General features: G+C 38.7%; 1 protein-coding gene across 1 annotated transcript; it reads left to right on the top strand.

Annotated features, from left to right (window-relative positions):
- Positions 1 to 249: 249 nt before the first annotated feature.
- Positions 250 to 21207, top strand: ankrd13b (ankyrin repeat domain 13B). The gene is made up of 15 exons (XM_027145071.2): positions 250 to 705; positions 6511 to 6646; positions 7094 to 7218; positions 9012 to 9057; positions 12965 to 13108; positions 13304 to 13517; positions 14871 to 14937; positions 15130 to 15211; positions 15312 to 15376; positions 15747 to 15883; positions 16149 to 16306; positions 17509 to 17685; positions 17896 to 18059; positions 18438 to 18514; positions 19307 to 21207. Exons 1-15 carry the CDS (start codon positions 598 to 600, stop codon positions 19500 to 19502), a joined length of 1896 nt encoding a protein of 631 aa, XP_027000872.1. The 5' UTR covers positions 250 to 597; the 3' UTR covers positions 19503 to 21207.
- Positions 21208 to 21551: the final 344 nt, after the last annotated feature.

Genomic DNA, 21551 nt, shown 5'->3' with positions numbered 1-21551 from the left:
AAGGCTTATAATTGGCCATTTACTGCTTTTTAAGAGACCTGGCAACCCTGATAGAAATACTTTTACGTCTTTTTTAAACACGTTAAGCAATGCAATCCATCAAAAAAATTATAAATATTCCTTTAAAACAACACATTTAATTACAATTTAAATGTCGTAAAGGCTAATGCTTTAGACGTGAAGAACGGCGTATCTTGATGACATATTTAGATGCGCAACCTCGCGTTAAGTGCGCAGTAAACAGCATCACCGTGTAGCGCGTGATCACCGAAAGGGGAGCAACTGAGAGCTCTCGCTGATAGGCGTCGATTTTTAGAGAGAAGTGACAGACTGGAAGCGTGAACGCCCGAGCGAGAGACGGGGGAGGGAGACCGTGCAGATAACACTTACTGTATCTAAAGAAAGCCTAAACCGTCTTAGCTATCGGACATTTACTATGAAGGAGGGATGCTGGATGTGCACCAGAGGAGAGAAATTCCCTCATCCGGAGTCGTAGCGTTCAATCAGTACGCGCCCCGTTTATTATTGACTAAATAGGCTAAAATAAGGGGGAAAAAGAAAGAAGGGAAGAGGAAGGTAAGGAAGTATGTTCAGAGGATGATTTCAGCCAAGCAAACTCCTGAGAAGAGCCGATACCGCCTCCATTATCTCGTTTGGCACAACAAATACCGGCAGTTGGAAAAGGAGCTTTCGGCGAGCGAGCAGGTGAGAGAGAGGTTTAGGGGCTCTGGGGCTGCGTCCAAATCCGCAATAAATAGTAAGCTAAATGTCATGATGTCGTTATTATTGTGACACAATGAAGATCCTGTTTCAGTATTGTAGCATGCCTGTGGATTTTTTGGGGATGTGAATAGTGGGCCATGTCTGAATGCAGAAAAGACATTGCATGGCATTGGAATGAAAAGCAGCACCGTACGGGATATATTATTCCTTGGATAAAACTCACTCGTATTATTTTGTGAAAATTAGGTAGTGAGTGTTGTGTGCATAGAGGTTTAACCCCAAGGCGCGCACTATAGACTGTTCCACCTGGTTGCACCTTGAAGCGCTTATAAGTATATGTATACAGTGCCGTTCCCACTCATTTATTTCTCAGACGCTAACTTGTTCATTATACAATGTTTAACGTCTTAAACATAGATCAAATGCCAAGAGGAAAAAACTCCTCCCTGTTCCCACTTGCTGTGGAGAAAGGTGTTTCTACTGCGGGGTTTTTCGGCAAGTGTCCTCCTTTAAAGCGCACTGGTAAAATGGTGTAAATGAGAGGGTGTGCTTAACACCAGCGGAGGCACAATGGCTGCTTGAATGATGCTTCTCCATTTTCCATACAATCGCAAACAGATTTCATTCCAAAGTGTGTTGTTAGAAAAAAAACTGTTATTTACCAATATTAAATATCAATGAAATCAACGCACTGATGCATCATTTATATGAAATTGCTGCTTTAAGTAGATATAAAAGCAGGTTATAGCATAGAAATGCGTTCTGTTTAGATTTTTAAGCTTTATTATATGGTCAGATGCAGAGGATAATGGTAGATATTTATCTGCTTTAATGTTTGATGACATTTATCATATCACATGCTGTAATGTGTCCTATGGGTGAACACTGTAGTGCACAATATGCATTAATGAGCACGACCTCTAAAACAGCATTCTAGATCAGTGAGATAAGTTTTCTAGGTCTAACACACAAATCGAGAGCTCTGGAATGCTTCATTGCATATATATGCTGCTTTACATCCTTGGCCCTTAGTTTTAAAACAAAAGCTAATCATACGGATTAATGCCATCATATGAAGCAGCCCTGATTTACTGATTTTACTGATTTTATCTGATTTACTGGTGACAGCATAATCTGGTTGTAGAGTGCAGGTTCATGGTTCAGAGTGACAATGAGCATGGGATGGGGTATAAGCTCATGGATATGTTAGTGGTGAGATGGGAGGTCAGTACTTCCATGATCGAGTTTGGAAAGACAGGGCACACAGCCATGACAATGACAAAAGTGCTGCGCCAGCCTGCTTCTGGTGTTGGGTGTCAGAACAGACGGGTCAGAAAAATTCGAGCTACCAAAGGAATTGGAGAGTAGGTTAGGAAAGTCAGTGAGATAGCTGATGAGCTTATTTTCCAGTTTGCTTTGACCATAAAAAAGTATCACAGCCTGAGAATAGGTTTGGCTCAATCATCGGCTTGGAGGAGATGAAGGAAATTGAGAATGGGTTAAGGGAAATAAAGTGATGGGAGCTGCACAACAGAGAGGTGGATTATATAATATTGCCTACAACACAGCTCCAATTATTAAAAAAAAAAAAAAAGACAGAAATGTGCATCTAAATGAGAGAAATGGCTATATCACATATAGGATCCATTTTAGGTTAAGACAGCCACTGCTTAAATATTTGCACTGGCAGCAAAAATCCTTGCTCACGTGTCGTCCTAACAGGACGGAAGACTTATATTTCTATCCGTTTCTGTTTTCTTCTGTTATTCTCTTTCTCTCAGGCATCAATCTCTCCAGCATGTCTCCTAGACCATGAAACTCAACACTAATTGCAGAATGTTGTCACTAGGGATGAAGATGATGCTTGGGTGGGAGTAGCCTGAGATGTAGTTAACTTATCGAAAGGCTTTTAACAGACGGGGCAGCATGAGATGGGACGACAATTGAGAGGGATAAAAGATTGAACAGATGTCTGCACAGATGAGACCACAGTATGTTGTGATTGTGTTGGATGCTGAAATGAAAATGAGCAAATGGAAGGTACTTTGAGGATCATATCTGAATTCATTACGGTTTATGGAAATAATTTCTCATGGTTGTCTGGAAAAAACAACAGATGTCTGACAGGTATCTACATCCTTATGGGTATTTCAACATTATAAATCATGTAATTCACCATGTTATTAATAAAACAGTTCCCCAATTGTAATTTGAATATGCAAAACAACACCTAGCTCATGCATGATGTGTGCAGTTGACAGACGAAAGATTGGCCTTTCTTATTCCTTTTGATTGTGAGACTGTGAAAGCTTAAAAATCCTTGTCTCATGAAGTATTGCTCTCAGAGTACCATGACCACAAAAACTTTGAGGAATCTTTTAACAGTTACACTTTCAAAGTGTTTCCATTTAGAGCCCTTTCTGAATGGAAAATCCTTAGTTGTAGTGTTCTTCTTAGACATAAATGCAGATCATATGTTTAGGTGTAATAAGAAGTTATTGTTCCTATATAAGGTCATGCTAAAAAAAAGCCAAATGCTGACTGCGCATTCATTCTTTTACTACTCTTCTACCAAAGAGAAAGTATGACTGCTTTTGCTATAAATATTTCAAAGCTCATAAAGCACCCACCCCAGCCACTCCAGCCACTCCAGCCACCCCAGCCACCCCAGCCCATAAAAGGATATGCTGTGATTCAGTTTCGTTAATGAATATTTGTTCCAGCAGTACGATGGCTGAGAATCTAATGGCTGTGACATTTTATAAGGAAGTTATTAGCTTCTGCACACATTTTCTTTCTCTTTTTCCTTCTATACTGCAAATGTGTTTCCTCAGCCTGGTTCCTCAGTAATGGCTCTGTCAGAACAAGTGATGTGTGTCAGCTTGCTGTGCATCAGACCAGCCACACAGTGAGCATTCAAGAAAAAGGAGACCCCATTCTCTCTCTCTCTCTCTCTCTCTCTCTCTCTCTCTCTCTCTCTCTCTCTCTCTCTCTCTCTCTCTCTCTCTCTCTCTCTCTCTCTCTCTGTCTCCCTCTCCTCCCCTCATCCAGAGTGCCTGAGTCACTGACACTGTCAGCTGAAATTTGAAGTAATCAAGACCATTTTCCTCAAAAGCTCCCTTACAGTATCTCCACATCCTCTATGCTGTTTGTCAGATATCTTGTACTTCTTGCTTGTGTTAGGTGCCTCTAATAAGGCTATAATTGCTAAAAGAACCATCAAACTGTACTGTTTGTGTTCATTTGTAATAAGGTTTTACTGATTGGTGGCATCTGTAAACACCTTCATATGTTTTGCCCACACAGAGGATGTTTCATAACTAGGTTATTTCACCACGCACTGCATCTTGCATCTTGTTCCCCCGCGGACACCCAACCGCAGACGTCTGTACATACACACACACACGCCCCTGTACCTCTGCCTACATTCCACATACACAGATTGGGCTCCCAATAAAAGATTTATGTTGGTTTAAGTAGCTGCCAGAAAACATTATCCAAGGCCCTGAGAACGCAGGAGCAGATGCTTCGGTAGAGATGGCTATCAATAATGCAGCTTCCAACCGGGAGAGAAAATGAAAGATAAATTTTGGGATGGAGGAGTGCAGGAACAAATATGAGAGGGAAAACCCTACAAGACATAATATGCTATAGCCCTAACTACCATTTCTGTATAGCTCTCTCTATGTTCTACGTCACAGAAGAGTTTGTGTGTGAACAGCAAAATGTTCTAGTGTTTGCAGCACTACTATCATCATAGTGTGTATATGACATCGCAGAAGTGGTGTTAATATTTTTTTAAACAACGTTTCGATCTGCTTTTTAGAAAGCAGATTAATACAGCAATTATGAAAGCAGAAACAGATCCAAGATACAAAAAAGACAAACCCATAACCTATAAAAGCGAAAAGAAGAAGCAAATCACGTAAATGTTATTAACTACAGATTGAAGGTGGAATTTTAATTAATGATTACAGATGTTGCACATGGTCTAGATCCATTTGCTTTGGTGAGAAAAGTAATTTTTGTCACTGCCTAGTGAGTCACAGGCAAGGCCACAGGCAAGATTCAACAATAGGTCAGTTTGTGTGGAGTAGGTGGGCGAACAGAAATGTGCGTGTGCAGTGAACTGGGAGGAGAAATGGCAAAGAGCAGGTCAATGAGAAACCAGTGACAATTGAGCTGACTCTTTCTTCTTGTCTTCATGTCTCATATCACCCTGAACCCCATCATAAGAAGGAATTTCATACATATCTCCCACACACTGCTCCTTTCTCACTCTCCCTTGAGTGTTCACTGTCATCTTGCCTCCACTCCTCTCCTCTCCACTTCTGTATTAGCCTTGGGGCTGAGCTGTGCTGGGCTTCCCACCGGAAAGACAGAAAAGACATCATTTACTTTAAAACCACCAACCATGCTCCCTCTCATTCCCTCTCTCCCTCCCTAGGTCTCACTCTGCTTACTTCCATCACACTATCCCATCGCGCCGTACTCCTTCCTCTGCTCCCTCTGTTACCATAGCAATGCCCCTCCACTCCCTCTGTGTCCCCACCCTTCCTGTCCTCTCTTTTCCATTGTGAAGTAGCTAGTGTTTTTTAGTCTCCTTGGGGAGCCACTCAGGCCACAGTTGTTGCTCATGAACACACTGCTGGTGTTAACGAGGGAGCTGTATAATTGCAGAGCAGGGAATGGGGCTTAGGGAGCATGCATGCATCACATGGGAGTAGGTTTCCTATGCAAAACAACATTACAGATGGATTGTACCTACGGCACACACTCACACATAAACATGGTGTGTATTCTGTTAAAACATAGAAGCCACAAAACATGAGTTAAGAGATGACAGAAAGCAGACTCGCATACAGGGATACATACACAGTGGCTCTACAAGCAGACAGTCATATAAACATTTGTGAGACAGAGACACTCTAAAAAAGAAACAACACACACACACACACACACACACACACACACACACACACACACACACACACAGACACACAGACACACAGACACACACAGACAAACACACACACACACACACACACACACACACACACACACACACACACACACACACACACACACACACACACACACACACACACACACACACACACACAGTGTAATGCAGCACTTAGGCTGCTGGTGCAACTGTAAGGTAATAGAACAGCTCTCCCAGCAGACAACAAGCCCTCAGGCAGTAATATGTTTCCATTATAATGTGCCTGTCTGAGGCATGTGCATAAAACCCCCATTATGTGACTCATTTACTGTAAGCTTGCTTGAAATAAACTGTTCACAGCAAAAATCTGCATATCCTCATTGTCACGCCAGCCCTGTCCTGCCTTTAACTGCACTTACAACCTTTATTCCTGACAAAAGGATTAATGTGTGTTTACATAATCCCAGGCAGAATGCCAGCTCATCAAATGCGATCAACCAGGATATACTACATGCATAAATAACAGCATTTTCACTGATAAGCTCTGTGATTTATTCTCCACATAAAATATAATGTCAACTCAATCCTAGCCACAGTAGCAGTCACAGGCCAGAAAACCACAGGTTTACTTTTGAACTGTTGTAGAATTTCTTCTGAATGTTCTGAGCTTTCTCATGGTTACAGCTTCAAGTGTGATTCATTTTCACTTGTCACTTCTATCATCATCACATTGTCTCACTTCAACCATCTCTTGTGGTTTCCCAGCTGTGCAGAGTGCCTAAGAAGAAAGTGAGACATTGTTTTTCGTTCTGCATCTCTGAATAACCCTTCTGTTTTTTTAGGAGGACTTGGATGTGCTAGACCCAAGGGGTCGCACTCCTCTGCATCTTGCTGTAACCCTACGCCACCTGGAGTGTGCACGAGTGCTGTTGCACTATGGCGCTGATGTCAGCAAAGAGAACAGCAATGGCTGGACAGGTAGTACAGCAACATTACAAACACTGTTTGTTTGTTTGCTTACAAATACTAAGAATTCAATTTTAGAACATTATTTAAGTGACTATTTATGGGTGGTACATCATGAGAATGTACAGTAAGCAAGATACAGTAGTTGGAAAGACAGACTAGAAAAGAACATTTACTTTATAAGTATTTGTTTCTTGTTATTTCCCCTCTCTTCCATATTCATAAATGGTATAATAATAATAATAATAATAATAATAATAATAATAATAATAATAATAATAATAATAATAATAAGAAGAAGAAGAAGAAGTAGAACAATGTGGTATCTCACATGTATTTAAATACTGAAGCTTTGCATTTGCATCTCTCTCTCTCTCTCTCTCTCTCTCTCTCTCTCTCTCTCTCTCTCTCTCTCTCTCTCTCTCTCTCTCTCTTTCTCTTTCTATCTCTCCAACACAGTTTTGCAGGAGGCCATCAGCGTGCGTGATGCTGAGCTGGTGCGGCTGGTCTTGTGTCACAGAGACTACCAGCGAACCATTAAGAGACTGGCAGGGATCCCCAGACTACTAGAAAGACTGCAGCAGGTCAGCTTTTAATAGCACATCTAAAGCCAGAACACAGCTCAACAGAGAACAGATGTGTATGAATTGTGAAATAGGAGTTAATGATTATGAAATGTAGGTAACCTACCAGTTTTACATCTGGTATCATCCCATCCCCACTGCTTCCCTCATTCAAGCTATAAATAATCTTAAAGAAAGATGAAACTTTAGCACTTCAGAATGCACATAAATCATAGACTGTGAACATGTGAAAAGCAGCCAAAAAATTGTCCGCCTCACCTAAAATCAGTAAGGAGTTTAATATGAATCCTCTGCATCTGTAGTTTGTGTGAATACTGAAATTTGAAAATAAAATTGCACAAAAAGCAATTCAGACCTGCAGAGGCATCTCTGTTATATGCAATTCTGGCTTTGAACTTATTTTTTCTTGCATGGTATCAGCTAAAGCCAGTGTCTGACAGTGTTTTGTAACCACAATACATCATCACATGAGAACAGAGTACACAGCATTATAAATGGAGACACTGTTTATCTTAAAGATAGAATTTTATAATGATAAAATCATAAACTAAGCTAGCTGTTAGCAATCAGATAAATGCTTGGTCATCTTGACCTTGAAACTATAAGCACATTTTCTTAACAATTAAAACACTTAAATTAAATTAAACCATTAAATTAAGTTAAACAATTGCTGGTACATTAAATGTGGCCTGTTCAGATACTGTCTGCAACTTCAAACAGTAGATAAGTAATTTGCTTTACACTTGAAGCTATTAATCACTGTATACGTTTATTTCATCATGTAAAATGTGTTGGATCAAGTGCTATTTTATAAGTTGTAATTCACTGTATGTATCATCACTTTAGTCTGTTTTTTTTTTTTTTTTACAAGTAACCTGCATCTAGCTTTTTTTATATCTTTATTACAGTTGTCAACAATGAAAAAAAAATGTGATAACGTTTTTTAATTCTCTTTTTCTTATGCTTTTTGGGGCTTAAAAAAGAAATACGTTACAGGTTACAAAATACCACTGAATTCAAAGAGGCTGTTTACAACAAATCTGTTTAGGAAAAACAGTTATTGTAGCTTACAAGAAAGCAAAACGCTAATTTTCAAACACACTAAAATGGATATGTGAAGAAGTGATACAGGGAGAGAAATGAACACAAAAACATTATGACGTATTGTACATGTGCATATAATATATATCAAACAGGACTGGTTTGATTTCTGTCTCACAATCTAATCTTTAATAAGTCTTACTCTTCTTTATATGGCAGATATCCTGTCTTTCTCCTTCTGTAAACTGTGAAATTGAAAGCCACTATTTTTTTCTGAAACTACCACATAGCACAAGAAATTAATCTCCACCGTCCTGTTTTATACTCGGCTTTCTCTTACACCTCCACTCTTGGCCACTCTGAAACCCATAGAGACTACATTTACATTCATTGCATTTGGCAAATGCCCTAAAATACAGAGCAATTTAAAGCAGGTTTTTCGAGCCCCTATCAATAAATACGTCCTTGTACTGGTTCACTAGGTGAGGGACAAAGTGTATTATCAGTCTCAAGATCCTGTTGAGGAGTAAGACTACAGATGCTACATTAATCTTTGCTCTTCTCCACTCCACCTTTTTCTGCTTCTCATCTCTCACTCACTCACTCACTCACTCACTCACTCACTCACTCACTCACTCACTCTCTCTCTCTCTCTCTCTCTCTCTCTCTCTCTCTCACTCACTCACTCACTCACTCTCTCTCTCTCTCTCTCTCTCTCTCTCTCTCTCTCTCTCTCTCTCTCTCTCTCTCAGGCACAAGACTTTTATGTGGAGATGAAATGGGAGTTTACAAGCTGGGGTATGTATAACAGTTTAGTCCAAATAACACAACACTAACAGCATAATCATGATATCATGTAGCTAGAAATATTTGAATTGTTTCTTATTCAGTAGAAACAAAGCTAACCAAATTTCATTGTTATTATACAAATACAAGATTTTCTGATGACCAATGTTTCATCATATCATCCTTAAGAATTACACAGTAAGAACAGGAAAATCCTCTTTGAATGCCACAAATAACTTTTACCTAAGGTAAAAGAACACATTTACCTAAGAACACATATGAACTCATTTCACATAGTAAATGTAATCTTTACATTTACAAGACAGTAATGATTTTGTCTAAATAGGTTACAAATGTACAAGTAAAAATCTTTAAATGGGATATTTTCCCTCTAAAACTTTGGGATAACCAGACTTTAAATATGCCATACCTTCATATATGATTGACGTAGCTGCAAAAGGAAAATTTACTTCACGAGAGCCTGCATTTTCAGAACTATTTATTTGATTATGCAAACGCTGTCACACCGATAACACTGTCAGATGATCAATGGCTGATATAATGAGCAGTTGAGCAGCTTGTGGGGGTAAATAGAACATTGTCGGACATAATAACATTCTTTGTAGTATAAAAAATGAGAGAAATAGTTTTACCCAGAATTTTACAGTCAATTTGTTGCATGTTGTGGCCCTACCATACAAATACCAGTAAATGACATTGCTGCTACATACTGTAGAGTATTAGCTCGGACCAACTATGATCATGTTGAAGGTTTATACAGTTAGACTGATTCTCTTTTAGAAGGTAGTTGTGAGTCTGAGAGTGTTAGTAAAGATCCTTATTTAAAGACTTTTTGAAGCGGAGACAGGCTTTCTGGGCTTTGTGCCACCTGCCTCTCTGTCACTTTCTGTGTCTCTCACTCTCACTGTCTCTATTTCTGTCTATCTGAAAACAGGAGTATTGAGGTAGTCCATGAAATCACCAAGTTAAACATGGCAGGTTATAGGTGGTATTACAGATCTCCTCCTCTGTTTAGAGAGGCTTGTTCTAGTTCGACAAAGATTGCATTGTTTATTTCTTGATTAAATCAGTTGAATCTTAATATCAGTAAAAAGTTTTCTCTTGAACTTCATTTCCAGCATTGCAATTGATGAAATTACGTACCTGTGTCAAGGTGTCCACAAACTTTAATAAGTTTATTTATTCAATTTAATAAGTTGCTTTGCTTGTGTTCTGGTGATATTTCCAATGAGTTTGAAATACACCAGAACAGTGTTAATAAACCCAGCTTTCTTCCCTTCATTTATTCTCTTTAATTATGTGTCTGGAGTTATTTCTGGGCCTTGGTTTTTTTTTTTAACAGAAGCCCAATTTGGTAAAAATTTAAGGCTTGTTGGATGTTTACACGCTTTGTTCTTTATCAGCCTGTTCTTTATCAGCCTTTTGAGCATTATCAGCCTGGCACAGTGTTTTGATCATGTTATGAAGAAGTGCATGTGAAAGTCCAGTGTTAAATAGCAAAGGTGATATTAATAATAGTATAAGCATTTTATAAACATAACTAACTTAAATAGAAATGTTAGCAAAAGACCTGTGGACGTACAGCTTGCATTACAATGTCACTGAATGATTTGTCATTCCTGTGGCAAGAGTGGCATTGGTAATGTTGATAGAAAGAGCTTGATGATAGGTGTTATGGTTTACAGTGTTGAATGCAGGTCTTAATTTGGTTTATTCTCACTGAGAAGCATTTTTTCATCTGTGAATACCTGTGATATTCCATGAAGACAGGACAGGAACAAAAGCAGTGCAAAGCAGGTGATGATATCATGGGGAAATTTGTAGAATAAATTAGAATAAAATATGTTTCTTTCTTTTTTTTTTACTATTTGTGAAGCAATACGAGGTGGGCAGTCAGATAAAATTAGTACAAAATGAAAGAGACAGACACAACACTAAAGTAAGTAACCACTAATACTGTCATTAACAGTGTTTCAGAGGTTGGAATTTAGTGCATTTAAACAAATTTAAACAAAAGTCAATAATGTCAATAATCTAGTATAGATAAAGTCTATTTAAAGGTATGTTTTTTCTTTAGTGTGGGACTAGCCTACAACTATGCATGCACTTTATTCTGCACAGCTAAAAAGCTAGAATTAATGGTGTTTAAATCTATTAAAACAATCAAGTTAATAGCCATGCATTGCCTACTGATTGTTGCCAAGGCCCCTTAAAAAAAAACAAAAAAAAAAAAACGTAACAAACAGCTCTATAATATTACCCTTGTACCTTATTTAGTCAGAATTGAAAATGGGTTATTCTGAATGGCTTACTCAGAACCAGAGTCTGTTAAATAGTAATCAATTAATGGTCATAAATATTACTGATTCATCTTCTGTAAATTCTTCTGTAATAGTAGTTTTGACTGCAATGACAGCTGTTCTTAAAATTAATTATGTTCTGTGCAATTTGCCAGTAACTTTACAATGTGAACTTATTTGTTTATTTGTTTGTTTTTGTATTATAAACTTATTAAGACAGTGAAAAAATTTTGCTCAGATTGAAATATAATAGAATTTTATTCGGCTTCTTTTATAGTGAATCTTTACAGAAATGAAATTGAATTAATTATTTAGATGACCTTCTAATTGCTTAAAAATAAATAGCTGCTTAACTGAAAAGTTTTCACCCCTTTTGTTTTAACAGAATAAATTAGGACTCATATTTTAATTTATTTAATTAAAAAAGATCAGCAAATCTTTAATCAAATAAAAAAGGTTTGGCACAACTAAGACGCTTCCCAGATCAGACCGTCATTTCAGACTGAGCGTCAGGCAAGGACAGCTGGCAAAGAAATGTCCAAGAGGCCCAGCTACAGCCCTGAATGTCACAGAGCTCACTGGCTGAAATAGGAGATCCTATTAGACATCAACAATATCATCAGCTTTTTTACAGATCTGACCCCTATAAGAGGACGCACACAAAGATACCAGAAAGATACCAGTTTACCAGAAAGCATGTGACAAATTCTGAGAGCTTTTGGAAAAAGATGTTGAGTAATTTGGTCTAAAAGCATTGTGACATGTTTGACACAGGACAAATTCAGCCCAACAGGTAATACTATATCTATCATTATGATAACTTTATGCTGCATGGTTCCTTTTCAGCATGGGAAGTGAGAATTCTGGGGAAAACCTGGTCCATTCAGCCAGAAATCTGTGTCACAAAGCAAGAATTCCTGTCTCAGCAGCACAATGACTCAAAGCACAGGGCTTTTTAAACAAAAGAAGTTTTGTGATTGAATTAACCTGAAAATTGCTGTCCACCTACAAGCTCCATTTAATTTAGGAGAATTTAAAAAAAATCCTTGTTGAGAAATAGGAGAAAATGCCCAGATCAAAATGTGCAAAGCTTCTAGAAACTTATGAGAAAATTCAAAGCTGTTATTGCTGCAAAGTACAATGCTGCACAAATTATTGACTTGTGCAAGCTAATTCTGAGGACATAGTGAATACTTTCTGGAGATACTGTCCAGTCCATGGCTTGACAATAATCAACAGTGTGTTTGGGACATCCAACCCATGGAGCCACTAATCCATTGCGTTACCACCCTGAAGGAAATGGAGCAGCATGGAGTGCTCTACAATAGGCCCTATCATGTTGTATTAACTATAGTAAAACGTGATGACTCTTTTACCAGAATCTGTTATGGCAAAGCTTGATGCAACTGATTTTATGTTCATTTTTATTAGTGTAGATATTAGGTTTGTTTTGGGTGGTCCTTCCAGTTTAGTCTATATACATATATTTGTAAGAGGCTCACAAGCTGAGTTATATTTTATATCTAGAAATTTAGGATAATTAATTACTGATTGAATATAATGTTTATACACTGGTTCCACATCTGTCTTGGTTTTAGTGCCCTTGGTGTCCCGAATCTGCCCGAGCGACACATATCGAGTGTGGAAAAGTGGCCAGTGCCTTCGAGTAGACACAACACTCATGGGGTTTGAGCAGATGACTTGGCAGCGAGGCAACCGCAGCTTTATCTTCAAAGGACAAGGTGACAGGGAGCCTTTTTTTGCGTCTCTGTCCTCCCATTTTATCTGTAGGATAGTCTCACCTACACATATATTGTGCCCATATATCCAATATGAAAGATTAGGTTTTCCTGCAGTCCCTTATTTATTCCTTTCGACTTTGACTGTGGTTTCTTCTTATTTATTTTTTTCAACTATACTTTCTATATATAATTCAGATTCCAGTGCCATGGTGATGGAGGTGGACCATGACAGACAGGTAGTGTTCTGTGAGACACTCCCATGTCTCTCGTCCTCTCCTTCCTCTCGTCCTCAAAGTACTGCTCTCAGTCTGTTGGGTGTTCTGCAGCCCAGTGATGAGCAGGTGGCTGCTCGGCTCTCTGCTCCAGTGGTCACAACACAGCTAGACACCAGAAACATCGCTTTTGAAAGGTGAATTAGGAATAACGCTAACCATTATTAACACAAAACACACTTCACATCTATACTTTGTAACCTGCATGAACAAAATTCATTCATTTTCTACCACTTATCCGAACTACCTCGGGTCACGGGGAGCCTGTGCCTATGTCAGGCGTCATTGGGCATCAAGGCAGGATACACCCTGGATGGAGTGCCAACCCATCGCAGGGCACACACACTCACTCACACTATCATTCACTCACACACTCACAGACTACAGACAATTTCCAGAGATGCCAATCAACCTACCATGCATGTCTTTGGACCGGGGGAGGAAACCGGAGTACCCGGAGGAAACCCCAGAGGCACGGGGAGAAAATGCAAACTCCACACACACAAGGCGGAGGAGGGAATCAAACCCCCAACCCTGGAGGTGTGAGGCGAACATGCTAACCACTAAGCCACTAAGCCACCGTGCAAAAAAAAATAAATTTATGTTATATTTACACTGTATATTCAGTGGATGCCAAAGGTTTACAAATCCCTTAGCCAAAGACATTCAAACTCAAATAACTTCTCACATGGACCATGTTGCCATACAATCCCTGTGTTAAGTCACTTAGGGAATCTACATTATATACCCATAAGAAGTCATAAAAAATAGGTAAGAGACATTTTATTTACTATTTCAGATTTTAGTCGGTTGGCTTTGAAAGTGTTTGGGGGCATTTCCTTTTAATTGCTTAAATTTCAAGCAAACACTTGGAACTAGCCTTCTCATAATAATCTGGTGGAAATTCTTCTTCTTCTTCTTCTTCTTCTTCTTCTTCTTCTTCTTCTTCTTCTTCCTAAAATGTATATGAAAGGTTTGTAATCCTACATTATCAGATAATCGTTCAGTTCAGGCCATACAATTTCTAGAGGATTCATAAGTCAGGGCTTTGTAATAGACACTTCAATGGGGTATGTAAGGGCTTTGTAAAGGCCACTTTGTTGTCATTTATTTTGTTACACTAAAAGTGTGCTTATAATCATTGTCCCCCGGAAGACCCGGTTACAACCAAGGGTTAACTTTCTGGCTAACATCAGAAAGATTTTGATTCATTGTTTCTAGATAATACTTCTTCTCGATGATGCCATTTATTTTCTGGAGTGTTGTAGTTCCAGTGTTCTCTGGGATTTCATTTCCTTAATCATGTGGTCACAAAGATTATTAGATTTGCATACAGACATGAAGACACTTTGCTTTGTCACTTTACACATTCTTATTTTGTTGTTGTTGTTGTTGTTGTTGTTTTGTACAATTTTAGCTGTGGGAAGCATGAAAAACTCTTCTCTGTCTTCTGGTGCTCAGTGTTAAAACATCCGCACCTCTGATTGCAGGAACAAGACAGGCATTCTCGGCTGGCGAAGTGAGAAAACAGAGGTGGTGAATGGCTATGAATCCAAGGTAATCCTTTTCTGCCTACTCACACCGAACACATATCCTCTTTCCTACATAGTGGTATTTTATAGCTTGAGGAACTGGAGTCAGTTTCATTGAGAAATGTCCAACGAATCAATATATTTGATCCCAGAGGAAATGAATTTGCCTGTATATGTATATGTGCAGACATCACTAACAGCTTTCTCTATGTTTCAGGTCTACTGTGCATCCAATGTAGAGCTGATCACTCGAACACGGACCGACCACCTCACTGAACAGCACAAAGTCAAACCCAAAAGTATTCATAAAGAATTGAAAATAGAGACTTTCATTATTGGAATTCTATGTGAGGCCCAGAGTGAGTTTTTTGTTTTAATTATGCACTGCTTGTCTTGTAGGCAGTAAAACACCACTGCAATCCTTCCTGGGCGTTGCAGAGCAGCATATGGGAACTAACAATGGGGTGAGTGCACTTTCCTGCATTACTGATAATACTGAGTTAGTTGGTAATTATGATTCTCCTTATCAGTCTCAAGCCACAGGATATAGGAAACATTCACTCATTGTGTTTGTTTGGTATTAATGACTCTGTGAAATGTTGTGTTAACATTTCCTAACCTAGGAATATTCACTGTCTGTGTTTGACTTGTTTTAATAATGATTTCCATGTCTATGTATGATTTGTTTTTTATATACTCTGTGAATATTCACCTTCACTATTTGTCTTGTATGAATAACACTATCTGAGCCTGGGAATATCCATTCCCTGTGCTTGCCTTGTATTAACACTGCTTTCCAAGTCTGTGTATGATTTATGTGTCTCCACATCACAGCAAACAATGGTGACCCAGATGTCATGCCCTGTGATGAACAGCAGAGTCATGACAGCTGAGGAATACTTTAATCCAAATCCGAGTCACATCCACAGAGATATTGGACAGCCTTCCCATCTCACCACTAAAACACAAAGGTGCTTAAACACCTCACAACTCTCACACACGATTTTTGAGATCATATCATCCTGTGTCTGTGTTCAGGGAACGAGAAGTCAGAGGGAATTATTCAAAGGGAAATCTCTGTTTTTATTTATGAAACAAGATCTTCTTTTGCACAGATATCTTTGCTGCCATGTGGAGTTTAGCTTTAGCATGAATCAACATTGGAATTAGTATTAAAAATAGTTTAGTGAAAAAGAAAATAGAAGTGACTTATTAAACTTTGTCCTGTGCACTCAGGTTCAAAGCCAAGCTGTGGCTGTGTGAGTCTCATCCTCTGTCCCTAGCTGAGCAGGTGGCTCCCATTATAGATCTCATGGCCATCTCTAATGCCCTGTTTGCTAAGCTCAGAGACTTCATCACCCTACGTCTTCCTCCAGGCTTTCCCATTAAGATAGGTAAGAAAAAGAGATAATCTTTTTAATATTTATCTTTCCAGGATAAAATAGTGAAATATTCTCCTATCACTCATAATAGACACACCCACACTTAATTGGGAGTACTTACAGTATCTGGTATAGTGGAGTTATCAGACATGGCAACAGCAGAATCAGCATCCCAGAACTCCCAGAACTCACCGCAGCTAAAAAAAATTGATGCCAAGGATTATAAAAACAAACCGTCTCATTCAGTCATTTGCCGATCACACGCACTTGGACACCACTCACTTAATCACCTGTATATAAACACACACTGCTCACTGTAGTTTTTTTTCATCTGAGGTAAATCTTTGCCATTTGACCGTATCAAAAGCTTTCATTAAAAATGACAAGATGACCATGAAATATATGATAACCTTTTATATTTTGGGGATTTTATGTTTGATCACTTTTGAATAAAAGCTTTTTAAAACCCCTTCACTAACAAATGAACTCTATATTTAAATCTGTATTTGCTATCTGTATTCGCTATATTTTGAAAAGAAAACTTATACAAACACATTAATGGTGCTGTTTGTTATGCTGAGAATGTTTAAAATATACACTTACATAGAACTTTTTTTTATATATAGAACTATTTGCTAGAATAATTTACAATAATACTATGCAATGGACCTGGCTAGTTTCATCATTCAGACTTCCACTTTCATCATTCACCTTACCTCAGTCTTTAGTTGGAACATTTGCGCGATAAAGTGAAAATGACACATGAACGCCCTTCTCAAAACACAGAACTTCATGCTTGTTCCAGTGCTATAGTTTTAACAAACATATATATCTGTATCTTTACTGATCTAAGCAACTACTATTATATACAGTGTAATGCACAGAGTATTGCTGTCTTGTTCATCGTTGATGCCGTGAACAGCCATGTTGATTTGATGTCATTTGCTGAATTTGGGGTTGAGACTGTCCCAAGCTCCCAAATAGGAATTTGAGGGTAGTCACTGTGCATTTTCATTGTTTTTCTAATCATCGGTTTGTGCAGCAGTAGTTTCAACAGAGGGTCTGTTGCTGGTGGGGAGGACGAGGATGGTCCAATACTTCTTTTCTTCCTGATTTAAAGAAGGCTCTAACAACTATATAACTGTAACTTTAGATGCTAATGTAAAATTCTTTTGCATACCATTTTACATTTTCTTTATTTTCTCTCTCTTCAGAGATCCCAATCTATCACATCCTGAATGCACGCATCACATTTGCAAACCTGAACTTCTGTGAGGATGGAGGGCCAGGCCGAACAGAGGCAGATGTGGATGGACAGAAGGACAGCCCCATTACAGAGACACCATCTCCCGGCAGTGATTCATCCAGCATGTCAAGCTCCAGCTCGACTAGTGAGAACCAGTGTTTCCTAAATCAACAAGCAATTCAGAGTCTTAATCAATTCAAATACACCTTTTACAGCAATTTGAACTGAACTGAACCAGATGTTTATTTCATCTTTCAATCAAAATCCTTTATTCTAACTCAATTAATTCACCACAGTCCCAGAAGTAACACTGAAACACTGCCTGATATGCTGTGTGTATGTGTGAGTACCTTAGACTCATGCCATGGAGGTGAAATTCCAGCATCTGTGTTTGAGGCACCACGAGGTTACAGCATCCTTGGAGGGAATCAGAGAGAGAGCATGCGTGAGGAGGAGGATGACCTACTACAGTTCGCCATTCAGCAGAGTCTATTAGAGGCTGGCTCTGAGTATGATCAGGTAAGACACATTCTTTATGTCTTTCTGTCTGTCTGCCTGGCTGTCTCCAGATGGACATGTAAACAGCATACTATGACATATTAGCTCACAATCATTGACAGTTGAGGAGGAGATAGGGTTTTTAACCCAATAATTTTGATATTAGTACTGTTAACCTAACTTCCTTTCTTCAGGTTTACAGTGACTATATGTCACATATTTATTACAAATTTACTTGTGTACTGACTTGCTGTCAGATTACACAAGTAATTGTAAACACATGAACTGAATTACTGGCAAATTCTGATACTTTATCATCAGATTATTTTGTATATGTAAACATACTAAGACACAAATGTACACTGGTGTATTTTTCCAAACTAACTATGTTCTCTGTAGGTGACAATTTGGGAGGCTCTGACAAACAGTAAACCAGGAACTCATCCTCTCTCATGTGACCCCAGCCGCATGGAAAGGTCCGCAGTCAGTATTTATTCATCTCTGTTGTTTCATAGCCACCCCTCAGCCTTTTTCCAACAAATAATATACGTAGCTCAGAGGTGGCACTCCTAAAGCAGGGATTTGGGGTTACCGCTTTCTAACAAACCAAATTCCAACCATAAAACCCAAGGCTTTTACATATTCTGATCTGGCTGATTGCTTTCAAGAAAGACAAGAAAGAACTGAGCAGTTTCTCAGTGCTTGGAGGTGAACTCATGACCTTCCAATCAGTAGCACAAAGCCTGAGCCACTGAGCCCAGTCTGACTCCCTAGCTGAACTGTACCACTCTCACCACTCACTGGCATCACTAAACAAGTTCCTAAAGCATATGATCTTTGTATCAAACATGCAGATTTAAATGTGATAATATGTCATTCAACTGATGGAACAGAGCTGTTCATCTCTACTCTTTTCCTGAAAAGAAAACTCAAAAGATACACACAATGACTGTGATCAGTTTGGGGGAAAGTGAAGGTGTGAGGATGTTTTTACTGCTGTTGTAATTCACTTTGTATGCAGCAAAATGCCTGCTAAAATGACAAATCGCTCTTTAAAAAGAACAGATTGTACAGATTGATCAAAACAATTTAATACACTTCTCATGTCTGTGTAGTAATTTACTTCTGCATCTGATTTAAACAAACAAGAAAAAAAACAGTTTATCCCCTAATGCTAAATAGCAGTGAATTTATTGTTATTGTTTGTGCTTCTTGGCAGAGTTTGCAGATTCCATAGTCACTTTCTCTCTGTCACCTTTCTCTATCAGAACTCCTCAGCACAAGTCCAGCCCTGAGTCCAGCTCTGGCAGCACACCAACCAATAAGGCGCCACGCAGCTATGATGAGCAGCTACGACTGGCAATGGAGCTATCAGCACGCGAACAGGAAGAGGCAGAGCTCCGGCAGAGACAAGAGGAAGAAGAGCTTCAGCGTATCATACAGCTGTCCCTCATGGAGAAGTGACATACAGCAGATGAAATTCAGGGGGCGGGAGAATATGCAGTAATAGTGTTTAGGGTACTGCAATTCTCTCCTCCCCCATGTTCTGCCTCTTCTCCTCCAGCAACCTGTTTAAAGCTCAAGGATCCAATAGTCCAATAGTCTCAGAGATCTGTCTCTGTCCACTTTTTACAAGTTTACAACCCCAAGCTGTTCAGCTCATGGGCAGTCAACGGAGACATTCGACTCATGTATAACTATTCAGCAAACATGTACTTTTATTTATTTTTAGGCAATTCAACACAGCTCACAGCTATGTCAGGGATCTCAGCATCTCCCATCAAGCCATTTGTTACCCAGAGTTCCTAGAGTGCCACTTACACTAAGACTCAAGTCCTCCCACTGAATACCAAGGGAGAGAGGTTTACAAAACTTTATTGCATTATTTTTTATGGAATTGGATGAATTAGGTATGGTTTTTATTTGCACATAATTCAATTGCACTCTTCTAGGAATCATAAGGAGGCTCCTTATGCTAAGGGGGAGCCCATTAATGAAACATGTACGTGTAGAGAATGTCTGCCTCACATAGAGGCTAAGTCAGGCTGTTGGCCACTACTCAAAATGCACGATGGAAACAGCATGATCCTGTCTTCATTTTGGAACCTCATGCCTGCGCTGCTTTGTTTTATTTCTTTCAATGAGCAAGAGAAGGTTTTAATTGGAATATGTGGGACTGCAATTGTGTGGTCTCTAAGAAGTGTGAATAATATTGCATGAAATTTGTGAGAGCTTCACAAATCTTTTTCAGGTTGGTAATTAGGCTAAGCAAAAGTGTACTCAATGATAAATTAGAGCCTCACTGCAATATTTATACTTGGTGTCATAAATACAATTTTAAACAAATCAGAAAACATACATTATAATGTATGTTTTATACTCAATATGGTGCTATGGTAATGTCATTTCCATGTAAAAATCTATAGTATGTTATTTTTTTGTTGGGATTAACAACTCCCTACCCTTTGCAGTTTCTTTTCTGGCTTCCATGCAGTGCTTCCCGACCCAGGCTTTCAGAAGCCTCTATATTCCTTTGCCGTAACACGTCACTGGAGCTCCTGATTCATCCAGACACTGTACCGACTCTTGGTAAGAAGGTCTAATCATGTGCTCCAATGTAGGGAGGAAACAGCAAGGGCTAGTTTCTCTGATTCAGATGCAGTATCATACTGAACAACAAATACTATATCTCGAATGAAGAGCCTCTAACAGGAGATTTTCTCCTTGATTTGACAATCTGGGTCTAAGCGACTGGCAACAATTGTATTGTAATTGTGTATAATACTGACACAAGATTCCTTTTAAGCACAATTTAACATAAAGCAGTTGGGCTCTGTGATTATAGCCAGTCAAGAAATGACCAAAGGGCTGACCAGCAGCATATAACAATAGAGGGAACATATGTATATTTATGTGTAGAGTTGATATGTTAAGATAATTAAGCATATAAAGAGAGAGGTGATTATAAGGATTCAGTTATATAGAAATGCTCGATGTGGTTATCATTAATATTAAACCAACATATTCCACTGTTTTTTTTTATTATTTGCACCTGATATGAATGTGGAGTGTCACTATGGTGTCTGTATGATGTGATAGAAAAACTCACTATGACTACGCTGCTCAAATTTGTAACCTCAAGAACGATTGAATAAAAGAGAAAATTTCACACTGAGTGGAGAATCTTATATGGATGGCTTTAGCAACAGGCGATTTGAATTACGTTGGATACAAATGTGGACCATACCATAGTGGACCATACTCTTCATTTGAGCATTCAAACAGAATCATACTGGAGAGAATACGTACTGGACAAATTCAACTTTTCATCTTTTTTTAAAATTTACTATTTATTTTACATCACCACCATTCGGCATGCGGTTCTGTGGAATTGGAAACTCCCAACATAAACCCTACTCAACAAAATATCTGTCATGCAGTGATTTGTCATGTTAATCTACATACTGCATGAAAAAAAAAAAACATTCTAAGGTTATTGTGTTCTAAAAGCAA

Source organism: Tachysurus fulvidraco, chromosome 11, assembly GCF_022655615.1.
Source record: "Tachysurus fulvidraco isolate hzauxx_2018 chromosome 11, HZAU_PFXX_2.0, whole genome shotgun sequence".
NCBI classification, from domain to species: domain Eukaryota; kingdom Metazoa; phylum Chordata; class Actinopteri; order Siluriformes; family Bagridae; genus Tachysurus; species Tachysurus fulvidraco.
The sequence above is the reverse complement of the archived record's forward strand: the minus strand, read 5'-3'. Positions and strand labels throughout refer to the sequence as shown.